Source organism: Cinclus cinclus, chromosome 3 (assembly GCF_963662255.1).
Source record: "Cinclus cinclus chromosome 3, bCinCin1.1, whole genome shotgun sequence".
NCBI classification, from domain to species: domain Eukaryota; kingdom Metazoa; phylum Chordata; class Aves; order Passeriformes; family Cinclidae; genus Cinclus; species Cinclus cinclus.
Window position 1 is genome coordinate 81,742,047 of NC_085048.1, and position 17,529 is coordinate 81,759,575.

The 17,529-nt window shown below is 52.0% G+C and overlaps 1 protein-coding gene across 4 annotated transcripts in view; it reads left to right on the forward strand.

The window, feature by feature from the left end:
- TMEM63B (transmembrane protein 63B) overlaps positions 1–13,972 on the forward strand; it is a 46,191-nt gene extending 32,219 nt beyond the window's left edge. For 3 of the 4 annotated variants that reach the window (XM_062490300.1, XM_062490303.1, XM_062490301.1), the window contains 20 exons: positions 2,586–2,676; positions 3,436–3,473; positions 4,233–4,375; positions 4,643–4,694; positions 4,975–5,083; positions 5,602–5,672; positions 6,465–6,545; positions 6,679–6,802; positions 6,897–7,030; positions 7,176–7,313; positions 7,590–7,743; positions 8,012–8,118; positions 8,884–8,970; positions 10,382–10,447; positions 10,586–10,748; positions 10,920–11,025; positions 11,161–11,328; positions 11,462–11,577; positions 11,800–11,880; positions 12,914–13,972. In XM_062490300.1, coding sequence (XP_062346284.1) covers positions 2,586–2,676; positions 3,436–3,473; positions 4,233–4,375; positions 4,643–4,694; positions 4,975–5,083; positions 5,602–5,672; positions 6,465–6,545; positions 6,679–6,802; positions 6,897–7,030; positions 7,176–7,313; positions 7,590–7,743; positions 8,012–8,118; positions 8,884–8,970; positions 10,382–10,447; positions 10,586–10,748; positions 10,920–11,025; positions 11,161–11,328; positions 11,462–11,577; positions 11,800–11,880; positions 12,914–13,078 — 2,194 coding nt within the window. In that variant the 3' untranslated portion in view covers positions 13,079–13,972. The remainder of the gene's footprint in view (positions 1–2,585; positions 2,677–3,435; positions 3,474–4,232; positions 4,376–4,642; positions 4,695–4,974; positions 5,084–5,601; positions 5,673–6,464; positions 6,546–6,678; positions 6,803–6,896; positions 7,031–7,175; positions 7,314–7,589; positions 7,744–8,011; positions 8,119–8,883; positions 8,971–10,381; positions 10,448–10,585; positions 10,749–10,919; positions 11,026–11,160; positions 11,329–11,461; positions 11,578–11,799; positions 11,881–12,913) is intronic. The other variant, XM_062490302.1, reaches the window with a different exon arrangement.
- The last annotated feature ends 3,557 nt before the right edge of the window (positions 13,973–17,529 follow it).

Sequence of the window (17,529 nt, forward strand, 5' to 3'; positions counted from 1 at the left end):
AAAACAGGGGCCTACTACTGCCTTAAAGGAGGTACAAGTACATGCCTGTTTTTGCAGCTGATCCTTGCCCTCAGGAGCACAGCAGTTGAAGTTGTTAGAACTGATGGTCACTGTGGTACATGGCACAGAGGGGACCTCTCGCTCATGCTTGACTGCTTCACTAGTGGTTGGTCCTGCTTCAGGTGTGTCTGGCAACTTTTCACTGCTAACATCTTGTGGGGGGAGTAAGGCTGAGGTAGTAGAGCTATCATGCTCTGAGGATTTTTTAGGGGGCCACTTCATTTATCCTCACAAGTGCTTGTCTCTCTCTAGGGGGCCACTTCTTCCTGCTCTTGTTTTTCTCTTGAGTTTGCTGGAGCCATCTGTTCCACACATACCACCACTAAAGCTACTGCATGAGCTGGGACAGTGTTAGCAGCCAGAAGCCTCCAAACACCTGCAGAACTCAGTGAGGAAGTCTCATTCTGTCTGTGCTCCTTCAGGGCTAATGGCACATTCCTGTCCCAGCTGTTCTCTGCTGGGGAGTGCAGTGACAAGTGGCAGATTAGGAACATTTATATGTCACCTGGTGCTGCCAGCCCCTGAATGTACATTGTTCTTTGTGGGAGAGGGCATCCTCCTCTGATGTGTTCCCTTTCCCTGAGAGTCAGAAAGTGTCCTTGTCCTGTGACTTGTCAGAGCTTGCATCAGCAATCAGAGTAGCCATCAACAATCTCAGTTGGCAACTCAGTCTGCACTGGGAGGTCATAGCAAACCACTTGCACCTCTGCATATGAGGGAAGTGATCACAGAGCTCTGTGGGGCTTTGCCATCTGTGCAGCCACCTCCAACTTCACACTGAGCAAGCCCTTTCCATGGCATGCCTGGCCTGCCCTCTTGGAGCCTGTGATTCCTTTGGCCTGAGGCTAGCTGTACCTCAGACCCTGTCCTTCTCCTTTCCGGGCAAGGCCTGCACCAAACCTGCATCACGCCTTAATCCTGTGATTTAGGGCAGTCTTGCTTTTACCCACTTAACACTGCTTTCACCTTTTACACAGTGCTTTGCTTTAAAACGTCTCCATCAAGGTGCAGGTGCTGTTGGAGCTCCCTATTCAGCTTTCTGCCTTTGGCAAGGTTTTGCATCTTCTGTTTTCTAAACATTTTGGGTCATCCTGATTATTGTCACTGCATCCCCCTGCACGGAGCCGAGTTATCCTGGTTATTCAAAAACTCATGGCATCATCATGCTGGGCTTTCCTCAGGGCAGAAATTTCTCTTCAGCAGAATTTTACCCTTGCTCCCTGTCCCCAGCTGCAAGGCCTCTGTGATTATAAAGAGCTGAAGGTCTGAGAACTGGGTTGAAGCTGTCTCTCTCCATCCAGCAGAGCAGGGTGTTGGGCTGTGCAGTGTCAAGGTTGCACACCACTGTCTAAGAAGCACTGCTGTAGTCCCCTGACCTTCAGCTAATCTCCTTTCCCCTGTTTCTGTTACTTCCAGCTAGGAACTGGGGACTTAGCAGGTGCTACTCTGCTCTGAGAGAGGCCATGTGTCTCATCCACTTACCTTCAGAATGTTCATGAGGGTCTCTGCTTGTTCTCCTTCCCATAGTGTCATCTTCCTCCTCTCTGGCACTTCTCTCAGCAGCTGTTTGTCTGTGTTCTTGCCCACCTTACCCTCCTTGAGCCTGAACTGACTAAAGGAAGACCATATTTTCTTTCTTTTTTTCCTTTATTTCTAGCCTTCAGATCATCTCTCTTCTTGCACCTCCAAGATCCCAGCCTGCTGTTGTCACCTCGCAAGTGCTATTTAATTTAGATCTCTGGACCATTTTCTTGCCTCCTTTTCCAGCTGCCCTCTGTCTCTATTTGTAGTGGGCACTCTTGGATGCCTCTGCTGCAGGTTCTTCATCTAGGTCTCTGCCTCCGGCTGGAGTAAAGCGGTTTCGTGATATTCACCCCTTTTGCTTTCCTGTCCTTTAGTATGGAGACATTCAGTTCTAACTGTCTGTCCTGCTCAAGGGATTTCCAGGCTGGAGGCTCAGCTGAGACTGGGAAGCAGGTTGTACAGAGCCTGGCTCCAGGCAGCTCTATTCTTCCTCTTCCACTTAAGCACTAGAGGTGGGGAGGACTGGTGTAGCAGGATGCAGCCCACCAGACTCCTTCCTTCCTGAAGGTGACTGAGGTCGTCCAGGACAGGAACTGCTCCCTGTACCTCTCCAGCTATGCCAGAGCCAGAGGGGCTGTGGTAGCCTCCAGTTCTTGCTTCCTTTCTGCTGTCTAAACCCTGTGCTAAACAGACTTCACCTCTCCTCTGTGGTAGTCTCTGCCAGCCTTTCCTTGCAGGGACTGCCACATAATACTAGGTGCCTTTCAGAAGGTGCCAAACAAGTAACATCCATGGGCCAAGCCCATGGGCTTTGCCAGGCTCACCATGCCATCTGAGAAGGGTTCTCTCTTTACTGCTATCTCTGATCTTACCTCTCTCCATCTCACCGGGTGCAAACTGACCTGAATTAACCTCTCGTCTCCTGGGTGCTCTTGGTTCCTGGCCAGGCTGCCTCTTTACATCTTCTAACTTTCTCCCTCACCTCCCACTTGTCATTTTAGCGTAGCCTCCGCCCTGCATTCTGACAACCATGACCGCTACGAGCGCCTCACCTCCGTCTCCAGCTCTGTGGACTTCGACCAGAGGGACAATGTGAGTAGCCACAAGAGTCAATCACTTTGTGGGGCCAAGAACGCACAGCTTGGCTGAACCAATGGCTCTTCAGAAGAAACACTTGTGCCTGTTCCTGGGCTTTAAGTCCCATGTCTTGTAGCATGTCAGTGCGGTGTAGAGCTCAAGGAACTATGCAGCTCTTAGACAAGTGCATAAATAAATAAACAGTACATTACTGTGGCTTAACAGACATCTGTCCAGTCTATAATCTCAGCATTACAAACAGTACTTACTTGCCAGCTCTTCCTCACACTGTGGTCTGCCTCTACTGGCTTTTTCCTCACTGAGGGGGAGGATAATGGGTGTGATGGATGGGGGGCAAAGCTCCCCCAGATGTCCTTTGAGGAGCACTCTCTTGGCCCAGCCTACCTTCCCAGTCCTTAAAGAGCTTTACTTGTCCAGCCTGATGGCTGAAGTACCTGTATGCTGACTTTCTGGGTCTGCCATGGCTTTGGAGAGTTTCCATATTAGACAGGAGCCCATGGGTTGCCTGGAAGGTTGAGCTGTGAGTTGGTAGGGGAGAGCCACACAGCAGAGTCCAACCTGTGTTGTGCTCCATGGAGTAGCATTGCCACCTCCTTCAACTTGGCCCATCAGTGGCTCTGCATATCTGGGTTCTTGTGGCCTGCCCCCCCAAGCCAAGTAGGTGGAGGTGCAAGGCCACCAGCCTGGTCCCTGGAACCTTTGAAGGGAGCTGGGATGAAGGATGTGAAACTGTCCTGTTTTCTTTTTGCACAGGGTTTCTGCTCCTGGCTGACAGCCATCTTCAGGATAAAGTAAGTGCCTCAGGACCTGTATGGGGGACTCACATGGGGAAGGAGGGGCAGTGCAGGGTTGTTGAGACACCCTGTGCAGTACAGCTTCATGAAGTCACTGCCCTTGCTGCAGCCTCCTCTCTGAAGAGCACAAGTGAAGTTTGTCCTCTGGAGAGGACAAGCAAAGATAGGACTACGTGAGGAGTCTGAAAGCCAAAATAAGGTCACAAAGTGAGTCTGTGATGGAGAGAACGCAGGCCCATGGCTGCTCCACTTCAGTCCTATCTCAGAAACACTGTCCACTGCTCTGCAAAGATGCTCATCTCCCTGGTGCTCTTGCTAGGGGTGCTGCTATCTTAGGGATGGCTATGAGGAGGGCACTAGAGCATGCAGGGTGACACCCTCAGCTTGATAATGCACAGAAGTAGTCTCCCAAGCACTTATATTCAGAATGCTGTGGGATAGCATCAACATCTGTATCTTGGTAGGGAAGGCAAGGCCCACCTGAAGGGTATAAGGTGTGTCCAGTTGCCTCTCTTGGGGGACACAGCAGGGCCGTGGTGAGCAAGGCTGGGTAATTATTGCACAGGCAGGTTTCTGCCCAGGCTGCTTCAAGGCTGAGTGCTGGACTCCCAAATCTGGAGTCTGGCTACAACTCTATAGGGCAGAACAAAGGATGCTATGTGTACTCGAATCGGGAGGACAGCTGTGATCCTGTACTTTTCCCCAGCACCTGAGGAAATGTAGAAAATTGCCTGACAGCTTTTCTCTCCCTGGCAGGGATGATGAGATCCGGGACAAATGCGGGGTTGATGCAGTGCACTACCTGTCCTTCCAGAGGCACATCATTGGGCTACTAGTGGTCGTGGGTGTGCTTTCCGTGGGCATCGTGTTACCTGTGAACTTCTCAGGGGACCTGCTAGGTGAGAACAAGCAGCCTTTGGCTGGGCTGGGGCATCTGCTTTCAACATCATGTTCCAGACCACTGTGTAGCAGTGGAGGGCAGGACAGGACTAGCACAAACCCTAACTGCTGTTTCACTTTGACTGAGGTGCATCCACAGGGTCATCCTGTGTAATTTGGGTTTTTAGGTATTCTGCTGGTGATACTCTTGCTGTATCTCAGTCTAGTGGTGCTCTGTCCCACTCAATATAACTGAACATGTCTGTGTCTGCCTCTTTTCTCTCTAGAAAACAATGCCTACAGCTTTGGGAGGACAACTATTGCTAACCTGAAGTCTGGGTATGTGTGGGCAGGGTGGAACTGAGGCCCTCAAGGGATGTTTTGCAAATGTTCACTTACTGCAGAGCCTCGTCTTCTTTAAGAGGTTGTGTTTCTGCTCTTGCTGTGAGGCTACTGTCCCTGCTTCAATTTCCAGGCTGAGCTCCTGGAATTTGGTTGTAGGGCTTCTGTGTGCTATGCTGAATACACTTATGTCGCCAGTGCCTTCAGGGCCTGGCCAGCCATACACAGACTTGTAGTGGCAACCTTGCGTTGACCTTTGTGCTCTCCCTTGTGACAGGAATAACCTGCTGTGGCTGCACACTACCTTTGCTTTCCTGTACCTGCTGCTGACAGTGTACAGCATGCGCCGGCACACTTCCAAGATGCGATACAAAGAGGATGACTTGGTGAGCGGGATCGAGCCACTCCCCCAGGCACATTTCCCCATGCCCTGTGGTCAAGTCAGGTAGCCTTGGAGAGAATGCTGAGCACCTCAATTTCCACGGCACTTTAGTGCTGTCATGTTTTTTATTCTGCCTGGCCAAAAGCAGATCACCTCCAGAGCAGCAGCCATGACTGCCTGTGGGGAAACAGGAGGGGCCTGCACTGGGTAAACATGTGGAAGGACCCCATTCTTCCTTAGGGGTTGTTCCAGTTGCTTTTGCCTCCTTCATTTCTGAAGGAGAGCTGTGTTTCTGTTCCGGCATCTACAGTGTAAGTCCCTAGCCTGTCAATCTGCAGCACATCTGGGTGCAGGATGACAGCAGTTGGCAGAAGCACAGGAGAGCGGGGAGCCCTGGTAGCTAGAACTGATGGGGCTGCTCTTTTTTATTACTGACGTAGGTCTTGGGAGGGGGGCTTGCTGCAATCTGGTCTTTTACACCATCCATACCTATCTGTCCTCTCCATTCTCTCTTCTTTACAGGTGAAGCGAACTCTATTCATCAATGGGATCTCAAAATATGCTGAGCCAGAGAAGATCAAGAAGCATTTTGAGTAAGTCTCACTGTGTCCCTAAAGACTGCTCTGTAACATGGATGTTTTTACTAGGGTAGTAACTAGTGTTGTCTGGAATGGCAATAATAGATTGAGAACAGAGAGCTAGGCAAAATTGGTGAATACCTTTGTTTTGGGCCTCTCACTGTTCTTTTTCTGTTTTTTATCTGAATTTGAAGTATCCTTTGTTTTGTGCCTTGAGACAGGCCTAGTTATCTCTTGCAGAGCCATTGGGGGTCAGTGTGGTAAGTGAGGGACCGGGCATGTCTTGAGTTGTCACTAAGTTCACAGATGAGATACAGGCAGGAGGTGCTCAAGCAGTGGCTGTGGGACGCTGCTGCCCTTACCACAATCCTTGTAGAAAATATAGTTGTTTAACAAGAAAATTGAATTCCTCATCTGTCAGAACCTCACTATCAGGACAATGTTTAGAAGTACCACAGGTAGAAAATAAACTCTTTATACCCTTTGGGAGCCCTTCTGCCTCTTTCTGACCTCTAGTCTATGAAGGTAGAGAGGGGAGTATGGGTTCAGAGAGGCTCCTAGCTGCTACAGGGCAAAAGTCCAGAAAGGCTCCTTCTGCCAAAGCCTAAAGGATGTAGCATTTGCCCTGTATTTTGTGTCCACTGTGATGGACAGAGCCTGCAGGCTTCCCTGAAAACTCTTGGTATGCATCACTGTACTCAGCCCAGGACACTCTTCTCAGGGCCAGAGAGAATTCCTGAACACTTGGAGTTTCCTTGAGGGGTACCTTTGGTGCAGTTGTGATGAACTGATCCTTCTCATCCACAGGGAGGCCTATGCCAATTGCACTGTCCTAGAGGCCCGTCCCTGCTATGATGTTGCCCGGCTGATGTTCCTTGATGCAGAGAGGTAACCTCTGTTTTGGGAGAAAAGACAGAGTGGGCTGATGCTGCTGATACCCCCTCAAGTCTAGTGCCACAGAGCTTTTATGAGTCACCCTCTTTCTTTCCCTTCTTCCTTTTCTTCTGCTCTCGTGTTTCAGGAAGAAAGCTGAGCGTGGACGAATCTACTTTACCAACCTTCAGAGCAAGGACAACACCCCATCCATGATCAACCCCAAGCCCTGTGGCCACCTGTGCTGCTGTGTCATCAGGGGCTGTGAGGAGGTAATGGGGAGAGCTGGAGGTGTTGGGCAGCAGTTGGGTGTCCTGTGGCTTGGGTCCCCAGATCATCTCTCCTCTGATCTGTCTTCCTGCTTAGGTGGAGGCCATTGAGTATTATACCAAGCTGGAGGAGAAGCTCAAAGACGACTACAAGCGGGAGAAGGAGAAGGTTAATGAAAAACCTCTGGGGATGGCCTTTGTCACCTTCCACAATGAGACCATCACAGCCATGTGAGTGCAGATGGTTCTGCCCTCTCCAAGAAGGTGACTTGTCCCAGCCTTTGCCTTAAATCAGAGGAACAGCGGTGCTGAGGCATCCCCTTGGCTTGTGCCTGCCTGCCTTTTGTGTCAGCATGTCCCTCTTTCTCTTGTCCAGAATCCTCAAAGATTTCAACGCTTGTAAGTGCCAGGGCTGTGCGTGCCGTGGAGAGCCCAGAGCCTCCTCCTGCAGTGAGTCCCTCCATGTCTCCAACTGGACCGTCAGTTATGCTCCTGACCCACAGAACATTTACTGGTGAGCAGCTCTGTAGGGTTCAGTGGCCCTGCCAGTGGGAAAGGGGTGCACCCTCCCTTTTTCCCTCTCCATCTGCTCTTCCAGTTACTGAGTGAGTTGTTCTTGCTGAAGCCCAGCCTAGCTGAGCTTAGAGGTCTGATCTGACTGGGAGGGTGAAAGCCTTGGGCTGGCGCTCCAAGTGCTGTTCACCAGACTGGGCTGTGGTGTGCATGCAAAGCCCCACACCTGTTATTCTACCTTGTGCAGCCATCCTGATGCCTTCTTTCTCCATCCCAGGGAGCACCTCTCCATCCGCGGCTTTATATGGTGGATCCGCTGCTTTGTGATTAACGTGGTCCTCTTCATCCTTCTCTTCTTTCTCACCACTCCTGCTATCATCATCACCACTATGGACAAGTTCAATGTCACCAAGCCTGTGGAGTACCTCAATGTAAGGACTTTGGAGACAGGTGCAGGCTGGGTAACACACGAACCACCCCAAGTCACAACATCCCCTTAAAGGATGGGGATAGGGAGAGAGATTGTCATTGTTCCCTGGCTTCTGTCAGCCTGACCATGAGAGAGGTGCTGAGCCCGGACAGGGTGCAGTAGCAGTCGCCGTGCTGGGGCCTTGGTATCAGCAAAGGCAACTGTACTTGTGGCTGGCACAGGAGCTGGTGCACCATGTAACATGCAATTTCTTCTCTGCCTTGTTGCAGAACCCAATCATCACCCAGTTCTTCCCCACACTGCTGCTGTGGTGCTTCTCTGCTCTTCTGCCCACCATTGTATACTACTCTGCCTTCTTTGAAGCACACTGGACCAGGTAAGGACAGCCATCACCTGTTCTTACCTTCATAGTGAGCTGATTGGCTGCTAGACACTTCTCACTGACATAAAGCTACGGGATGGATCTTTCTGCTTGAACTTCTGTCTTCCACTTCAAGCATGGTGTTATGTTGCACCTCTTGGGTACCTGGGGACTGCTGTGGACAGATATTCTGCCAGTCTTTAGCTACTGTTGTGCAGCTGGGTTGTCTGAGCAGAGCTTGACACGTCTACAAGAAGAAAGCTGGGAGAAGTTTGGGCTGGTCACTATGAGAAATGCTAGTAGAGAGGGAGGTCTTGGCTCAGGTGAGCAGGCAGGGGTGGTGTGCCTGTACCATGTGTAAGATGTAGCGGTTCCAAGGGAAAACCATTTTAGGTTCTCTGGCTTCTGGTCACTGGGGGAAGGCACTTGAAATGCAGAGCACTAGAAGCATGCTGCTTGTGAGGCACATTCCCCACAGTTTACACAATGTAAACTTTGTTTTCTGGTCTGCATTGCAGAGACTGGTGGGGAGGGTGTCACCAGCTCTCGGGATTGCAGATCGGAGAAGATAATTGCAGAGCCCATGAGACAAGGGGAAAGGAACAGAGACTCAACTCGGATTTCAGATGTGCTGGAGGGAAAGGGGATGTATTAATGTACTAGGAACAGAAGGGGTGGGATTTAGATTAGACACTGGGAAGTGCTTACTGATGGGAAGCCATTGGGAGCACAGCTTGTGTGGCTGGTGGGGTGAAAGCTTAACAGCCTCTCTGTCCTCAGGTCTGGAGAGAATAGGACAACTATGCACAAGTGTTACACCTTCCTCATCTTCATGGTCTTGCTGCTGCCATCGCTGGGCCTGAGCAGGTAGGGGTTATGGGAAGGGAAGGCAAGTACAGAGATGTGGAACACAGGGAGGGTGGAGGTGCACACCTGATTTTTTTTTTTTCTTTTTACAACATCCTTTCCTCACTGCACTAGTGCCCTGGCCACCATCTGCTTGGGAGACTGGTTTAATTTTAGTTGAGGGAGAGCAGGCCAGATCATACATGACTGGGTCTCCAGGACTTCAACTTAATCTGCAGACATATTGACATGTGGTCATGCAAAAGTTGGTGTGGTACATGAGTAAAAAGTCTGCTTGACATCTGCTGGTGAAAGAGGCATTCTCCACCTCTGTCCTCAGTGTGCAGTCCAAATTTTGCACAAAACTAGTGAATACCCCCTTTAAATCAGAACATGCATTGCTTGGCTGGATGGGATAGTGTGGGTACAGAAGTGCTCATCTGTTTAGGTGTATGCCTCAAATCTTCTTGCAGAGTTTATATAATTGCCCTGTGGGAAACACTGATGCATCACCTGCCAGCTCATTGGTGTGAACAGGGGCCAAATAGGGGAACAGTGTGAGAAAGAAAGAAAAAACTGGGGAGTGGGTGGAGGACAGGGAACTCTTAACTGTGCTAGTTCATTCTTTCCACGTTGTGGGGTCAGGGATTTTGAAGATCCCTACCAACCCAAGCCATTCTATGATAGTATTGTCTATACCCCACCTAAATTCTGTATTTGAGATACAACCCCTTAGTGGTGATGTCAGGCAGCTCCTGAGAATAGACAAACCCTCCGATAGTGGCAGAAGAATAGTCCTTCATCCCACTGGTCGACTACATGTTTGCAACAGATTAAAAAAGCTTTGTTGCATGTGAACTTGCATCTTATGCAGGTGAATGCTCTCAGGTTTGCATTTTGACCACAAAACAGACCGCGCTTCCTTCTGAGGAGTCAGTCCACCTGCTGTTGCCTGTTGAGCTCTGTATTCCACCAGTGCCAGAGGATTGGATAGCTTTTTATTAAAAAAAAAATCAAAATAGAGGAAAATGGGATTATTTCTTCTAAGGGATTTTTTTAAATCTCTTGTTGGAGGGTACCTTGTGCCTAACCAATTTCTTCAGTAGAATCAGTCATCTGTTCCTTATATGGGTATTGTGCCCAAACAGAGGAGAGAAGAAAAATATTGATAGGATCAGGGTAAAGGAATAAGAACACACATGAATGGGAAGCTTTACATCCCTTTTTGAGTGTTGCATTGTTTTGTTATGTTTTATTTTTTTTCCAATGTCCAGTTTACATAACTGCTGGTGACACACTCCAACTGGGAACAAAACACTCTATGGTCAGAGCTTTGGATCCTTCTGGAGCGGCTTCTACATATTTGCCATGTGCATTTGTCTGTCATTGCTTCTGATGGTTCATCTTTTCTTCTTGCCTTCTTTCCCCACAGCTTGGATGTATTTTTCCGCTGGTTGTTTGACAAAAAATTCCTTGCTGAAGCTGCTGTGCGATTTGAGTAAGTGGAGTTGAGCAGAAAAGCTTTGTTTACAATGGGAGGTGGTTCTTGTTGTCATCCAAAGGTTATGGGGGCTCCAGCTGCTGCCCTGCAAAAAGGGAGCACCCTTTGCAGTCTGCTCTTGCTGCATCTTCCCAGGTGTGTGTTCCTGCCAGACAATGGGGCTTTCTTTGTGAACTACGTTATCGCCTCTGCCTTCATCGGGAATGCCATGGACCTGCTGCGCATCCCTGGTTTGCTCATGTACATGATCCGCCTCTGCCTGGCCCGCTCGGCGGCCGAGCGGAGGAACGTCAAACGAGTATGTAGCAGGGCTGAGGGATGGGTGAGGTTGCCTGCACCCAGGGAGGGGTGTGCTGCAATGGGACCCTGATGGGACTTGTCCGGTGCTGTGTGTAGAGCTGGGTGTGCTGCATATGCCCGCTCAGCTCTCAGGGTCCTCCTGCTGATGGGTCTCCATTCCCTCCTGCAGCACCAGGCCTATGAGTTCCAGTTTGGGGCTGCTTACGCCTGGATGATGTGTGTCTTCACTGTAGTCATGACATACAGCATCACCTGCCCCATCATAGTCCCTTTCGGTAAGCAAAACCCCTCTGCCTCCCTGTGCCAGAGATGGAGGGGAGGCAAGAAGGCTGATGTAGAGGAGATAATCCCTCTCAGTCTAGCAAAGAGGCTGTTGCCCCACTCATCTAGCTGCTTTCCTCTTCTCCCAGGGCTCATGTACATGCTACTTAAGCACCTGGTGGACCGATACAACCTGTATTACGCTTACCTGCCTGCCAAGCTGGACAAGAAGATCCATTCAGGGGCTGTGAATCAGGTAGTGGCAGCCCCCATCCTCTGCCTCTTCTGGCTTCTCTTCTTCTCCACAGTGCGCACAGGTGAGCACTGGACTGGGATGCCAGCCCTTAGCATCCTACTGAGTCACTTCCCTTGCCAGGCTCTGATCCTGGCAGCCTTCAGCCACAGAGCACAGTCCTTTTGACACTGCCACTTTGATTTCCTTTGCCCCAGGGTTCCTGGCCCCAACTTCCATGTTTACCTTTGTGGTCCTCGTGATCACCATTGTGATCTGCCTGTGTCATGTCTGCTTTGGGCACTTCAAATACCTCAGCGCTCACAACTACAAGGTGAGGCAGAATGGTTGGGTGCAGGACCCTTCTCCTTGGTAGCACAGCTCAACCACAAAACAGCAGGGGCTCTGGAGGTCCCAGCCTGCTTTTTGGCAGAGCCTGTCAACCCTCACAGAGGGGATAGTCCTGAGGCTGTCTCTGCTGCCTGTATACAGCTCCTAAGGTGGGACCACAAGTATGTTGTCCTGACAGTCTCAATTTCTCTTTTTTTTTCTCCAGATTGACCACACAGAAGTGGATGCCATGGACAACAGGCAGAATGGGAGACCTGCCACCAATCTTCCAGCTCCCAAGTCAGCTGTGAGTCACTATCCCCACCTCTGTGCCCTGGCACACTCCTTACCTCAGTTTGGAAAGGGGGAGGTAACTCCCTGTCTGAGTACCTCACTTCTCACTTCTCATTTTTCTGAGTCAGCACCTGGATCCTCCCAATGAGGGTGGGAGGCAACTGTTGGGCACTGTGCCCCTCACCTGCTCTGGGTGATGAAGTGTAACCCCCACACACACACCTCTATCCCGCTGCTCCTCAGATGCTGTGCATTTACTTTCCGTCTCTCTTTCGGCTGGGATGGTGAATCCAGCCGGGTCAGTCTCCCTTCTCATTCTGCATCTTTGCACGCTTGCACGCCAGCAGAGGCTGTCACCTTCCAGGCTTGTCCTAGTGCCAGCACAAAGGGGTCTCAATGGACATTGCCCTGAAGTCCACGGAAGTGCTTTGGGGAATCTTCTCTCCCCTGTCCAGCATTCTGAGACCCCCAGAGGTGGTTTTTGGAACTTCGCCTTGGCTCAACTGGCTTACTCCAACTGCTTCTTCCTTCGACAAGGTTTTTGTAGTGGGGATCTACACAGGGCTGGCTGTAGAGATGGGGTAAAGCAGAGCTTCCTGCTTCCTCAGGAGAGCAGGGCAGGGGTGTGCACATGTGATCCAGGCTCCTGTCTCCAGACACCTAAGAACAGCAACATTTAGCCAAAAGGAGAATCCCTATAAAAAGCAGGCAGAGCTTCAGGGACACATCCACTAGCAAAAAAGGGAGTGCAGTCTTCAGGTCACATGGGCTCCAAAGAGCCGGAGAAGCCACATTCTTTCCCAGCCAAGGTGCTTTATCCCAGAATGCTGGGGTTTGAAACACATCCAGTGTTTCAGGGCCAAGCCCCACTCTTAAATCTTTCCTGGTACATTCCATGGAGTCTGGACACTTCCTTGCCCTCCCAGCATATCCCCATGCTCAGCCTTATGCATGGTGCTTAGTGTGTTGTGCTCTGCTGCCTGGAGAAGTTCCCTAGACTCACGTGTGTTTCTGCTCTCTCCCTGCCCCGTGCCTGGCCGTGACAGAAGTATATCGCCCAAGTGCTTCAGGACTCCTCGCCGGAGGGCGAAGCAACAGAGTCGGAGGAGCAGGGATCACAGGATGAGGAGCTCATCAACGCAGATGGCATGAATGACACAGATTTCCAGTCGTGTGAGGACAGCCTGATAGAGAATGAGATCCACCAGTAGGGACCTCAAAGGGTGGGAGGGGAAGGAGGCCCAGGAGCAGAGCAGGCTGTGTGCACGGGACCTGGGAAGAGGCACCTGAGGGTGCTGGCTACTGCCCTCACCCTCCTGCCGCCCAGGGCCGCTGCCTTCAGTGAGGGCAGGGACCCTGCTGCAAGCTCTCCATCTCCCTGCTCCTCCACCCCTGCACCAGCCTGGCTGCTCAGCAGGCATGCTCTTTACTAGCTACCTTTTTCAATGCATCCCTGGACCCCAGACCCCCAGAGGCTGGGGAGGAGGGGGACTGTAACCCCTGCAGTGCTGCCCTGGACCTGCAGGGAGGAGGAAAGCTGGCTGCTTTGTGGGAAGGGGCATAAGGGGAACATTTGGGGTCTTCTGAGCAGGCAACTGTATCCCCTGTCTTGCCGGTGAGAAACACTAATAATTTATTAGATTTACAGGAAGGTGATAAATGAAAAACTTTAGTCAGTCTATTGGAAACCCTACACAGGGTGGGGTTGGCTTTTATTGCACCTTCTTCGTGTGCCCTTTCTCAACTGCTTCCAGCATGCAGTTGGTGCAGCATCCCAGGAGCTAGTCCAGGCCCAGGGGTGGTGACAGGCTTCCCCCTCACCACAGGGATGGTGATGGTGACAGCCTGGCTTCATGGTGAAGGGGTACTGGGTTGGCATGAGCTAGACAAGCCCTTGCAGGGTGAGGGGTGCTGAGGGCATTTCTTATGAGCAGGAGGAGGCGCAGGCAGCCTCTCCCCCAGGTCCTGTTTCTTCCTCCCCCAGGGCAGGGGTTTGCAGCATCATTTAAAGTGGCATTTTTCTTTGCACATTTTACTCCCCTTACAAACAAATCAACCTGACCCCCATGTGGTACTGCAGTCCCCCTTTTGCTGCCCTGTGTCTGCACAGCAGGGTCAAGCTTGGGGGTGGGGGGGGATTGTATGGGGGGTTCTCCTGGGTGCTAGGGAGAGGGGAGAAAAGGGTCTCAGGCTATAGGCCCTCAACACCCTGCAAGATCAGCACTGCCTAGTTGCAATGAGGCCCTATGGGCTTCCTTCCCTGAGCTGCTGCAGGGTCTTCCCCCAGCTGAGGTGATCAAGAGAGGAAGGGAGCCCTGGGAGAGCAGCCCCTAGGAACTGTCTCCAACCAAGACCACCCTCTTCAGGAGCACAAAAGCCTCATGGGGCTATGCTGACTTTCTTCACCTGCCCTGACTGGTGTAGGCTCCCCTGCCACCACCCAGCCTGAGAGGGGGGTTGTTCCTCTCCTACCTCCTTCCCCCTCCCTGTTGATAGCTGTGTCCCAGAGGCAGGCAGGGAACAAGATGGATGGGAGAGGTGGACTGGAGCCCCTGGCACACAGAAGAAGGACTGACCCTGTTTAAAGATACTTTGTGAGGTTGTTTCTGGTCAGTATCAGTTGCCCTCAATTGCTTCCACCCTCCACTTGTGTAAAATGTAAAAGAAAATAATAAATCCCCCTGCTATTTAGCTATATTTATTTCACTCAAACCCTGCCACCATCCTGTTTGGTGCTCATTGCGGACACTATCACCCTCCCTTTGCCTGTCATCTGTGGGTGCTGCACCAGCTCCCTGAGGCTGTGCCCTCCAGGGTCTGAGGGGCTGAGTGAAAGGGGACAGTCATTTACCTTTTCAATCACCTATGCTAGCCCTGGAGCTCCAAGCACTTTAATCGACCAGAACAAGTGAAGTGTCAGCCCTGCCCACCTCAGCTGCCAGGAACGGTGGTCACATCTTACAGCTTTTCTCCCATGTCTCCCACTAGAGGAATGGAGCCAGACCCACTGAGAGTAAGTGGGGGGGCTGCTCCAGGGAGGTCATAGCTACCTTTCCTGTACAAGACCTCTGTAGGAATCCCAGGCCCAGAGAAACAGGCTGGATGGAACAGAAGAGATGTGGGTCTTCAGTGCATGCAGAGGGCAAGCCAAGCCAGCTTCCACTGCTTAGCTGGGGCTGGATCACACACGGGTGTGAATGGGCATGGTGAGAGTCACTTGTCCCCTCCAGGCAGTGGCCAGAAATGAAACAAGCATGTGAGATGAGAGTTCCAGGTCCACTCACAGGCTGGGGCAAGGGGGCTGTTGATCCTGCTTCCCTGTTCTCACACCCACCTACTGCCCTTGCTCCTGGTCCAGGAGGGGGGTGGAGATGCTGTGGTCTCTGTAGGTATGGCCATGCTCTGGGGCTGCCTCTGCAGCTGTCAGGGCCCTGCCCACAGAAAGCTGTGTGTTCTGAGTGGCACTGCCTGTGTAGAGATGTGTATAATACCCTGTATATATTTGTGTAAAAAAGAAAAAAGGAAAAAAAGGAGCTATTGTTTGTGCAGTCTTTTCTTTGTGGAGTGGGTTGGGGGCTGGGATCTGGGAGGAGAGGACCCCAGCGGCTGCAGGAGCATGCGTGGTGCAAAAGGAGGAAGGGGGAGTAGTGTGAGCACAAGCCCAGCCCTGCTGCCAGGAACACAGCCCTGGCTCATAGGCTCTCCAGCATGAATGGCTTTCCTCTGACTTGTAGAGGCATCAGAGACTTTGCTGCTAAAAGCAGGTACAGAGGGAGCTGTGTGCACTGAGTCTGCGATGTCAAAAGATGGTTTGGGAATGATGGGGTAAGGAAGTTTCTGTGGTAGCCTCATGCTACATGTCAGCCCACCTGTACAGTTCCAAGAGCAAGTTATGTAGCCACTCCTGCCATATCCGTTCAAAACCTGGACACCTGATTTGGGTGGACAGCCAACGCTTTTGGGAAACTGTGAGGGATGCTAGATGCCTCGAGCAGAGGAGCGCTTTCCCAAAATATGCTGCACGTATGTCAGCCATCCCCTGAGTGCTGGGGCAGGCAGCAAGCAGCCAGCCCCCAGGATGCTCCCTGCTGCTCTCTGTGCAGGCTGGATCTGGCGTGCTTCCCAGGAGCCTGCTGTGTGCTCTAATGTGTACAGTGGCCGTTGCTTGGAGGATGGCACAATGGAGGAGGCAAGGCCTGGCGTGGGCTGCTGAGAGATGGACAAGTGACCCCACCACCGTCCCCACCTCACTGTGATCAAGCCCTGTGGCTTCGTGTGCCAGCAGTGCAGCACTGGCAGGGGACAAAAGACCCTCCTGCCCACAGCCAAAGGACAAGGGAAGAGGCAATGCCAGAGAACAAAGAATTGCAGACAGAAAGAACTGCTTGCTGCCAAGTCCCTGCAGCCATTACTGCAAAGGAAAGTTGAGGGAAGGGAACAAGGAAATTGCAAAGGGATTTTGCAGGTGTTTTAGGGAAACTGCTTCCAAGCATAGGGAGAAGGACATGGGACAGCCTTTGTGACCGGATTATTGAGCAGCTGTCTCCTGCCCCACGACAGGGATCTATGAAAGCAGCTTTGGAGGCCACTGAAGGGTAATAAGGCAGGAGCTGAACAGGACAACAGGGTCACAAGGATAGGCACAAACCCAAAGCAGGAACAAGCACTGGCACTACAGGCCTCTTGCTCTTTGAAAGTACAGTACTCCCTGCAGTTCTGTGCAGAGCTAATGTCCCCAGCAGGGACCCCTTTACATTTCCAGCAGCCCTTGGAACAACCCAGAGCAGGGCAACCCAAGGCTGCCTTTCTACTAGGGTGGGCAGAACAAGATACCTCTTTCCTCCGTACAGGGATAGGGCAGCTCTAGTGGGTGCTGGCCAGGACCGGACTGCTCTCTTGTGCGTGCACAAGCAGGACTACACTACAGCTGGTTTTAAATGTTTGGGTTGCCCTTCCCTCAGGCAAGGGACATGGCTCCTTGCCCCATGTGCAACCTGCTCCCTGCTTAGGAAGGATTTACCCCCTGAGGCAAGGTGGGATGAGGGAGAAAGCAGGTGCCCTGTGAGGCCTGGGCTCCTGCAGGCTCAATTCCAGCTACTGCAGTGAGTCTGGATGGGCACAGTCTCCCCAGCCTCAAACAGGCCCCAGGGAAAGGAGAGGGAGCTCCAGGCTTGGTGACACCCTTTAGCATCACCCTTTTCAGCCCTGGCACCAAAAGAATGGCAATACAGAGCTTCTTTCCTGGGACGGGACTGGACTGAACTGCACTGCTTGTGCCAGGCCAGGCCAGGCCGTGTCGTATATGCTGGGCCAAGCCACACCAGGCCAAGCTGTGCCAATCCATGCTGAGCCATGCCATGCCAGGCAAAGCCACACTGAACCACACAGGGCACCACGGTAAGGTGCCAAGCCCTGTGTAGCCATGCCCGCCGGTAACAGCACCACCCAGCATAGCTGCACCGTGAGTCACGGAGGGCACGCAGGGGCAGCCCTGATGTGGCTGTGGAAAACCCCAGGGCAGGGGGAGCTGCCCGGAGAGGGCCCTGCTGGCACCCAGCCGCGAGGGGCAGCTGGTGGTGGGGGGTGCGCCAGCCGGGGCACGCAGGGAGGCTGGGGCAGCTTTTGGTGGCATTGTTGACCGTGACTACCTGGACTTGAACGA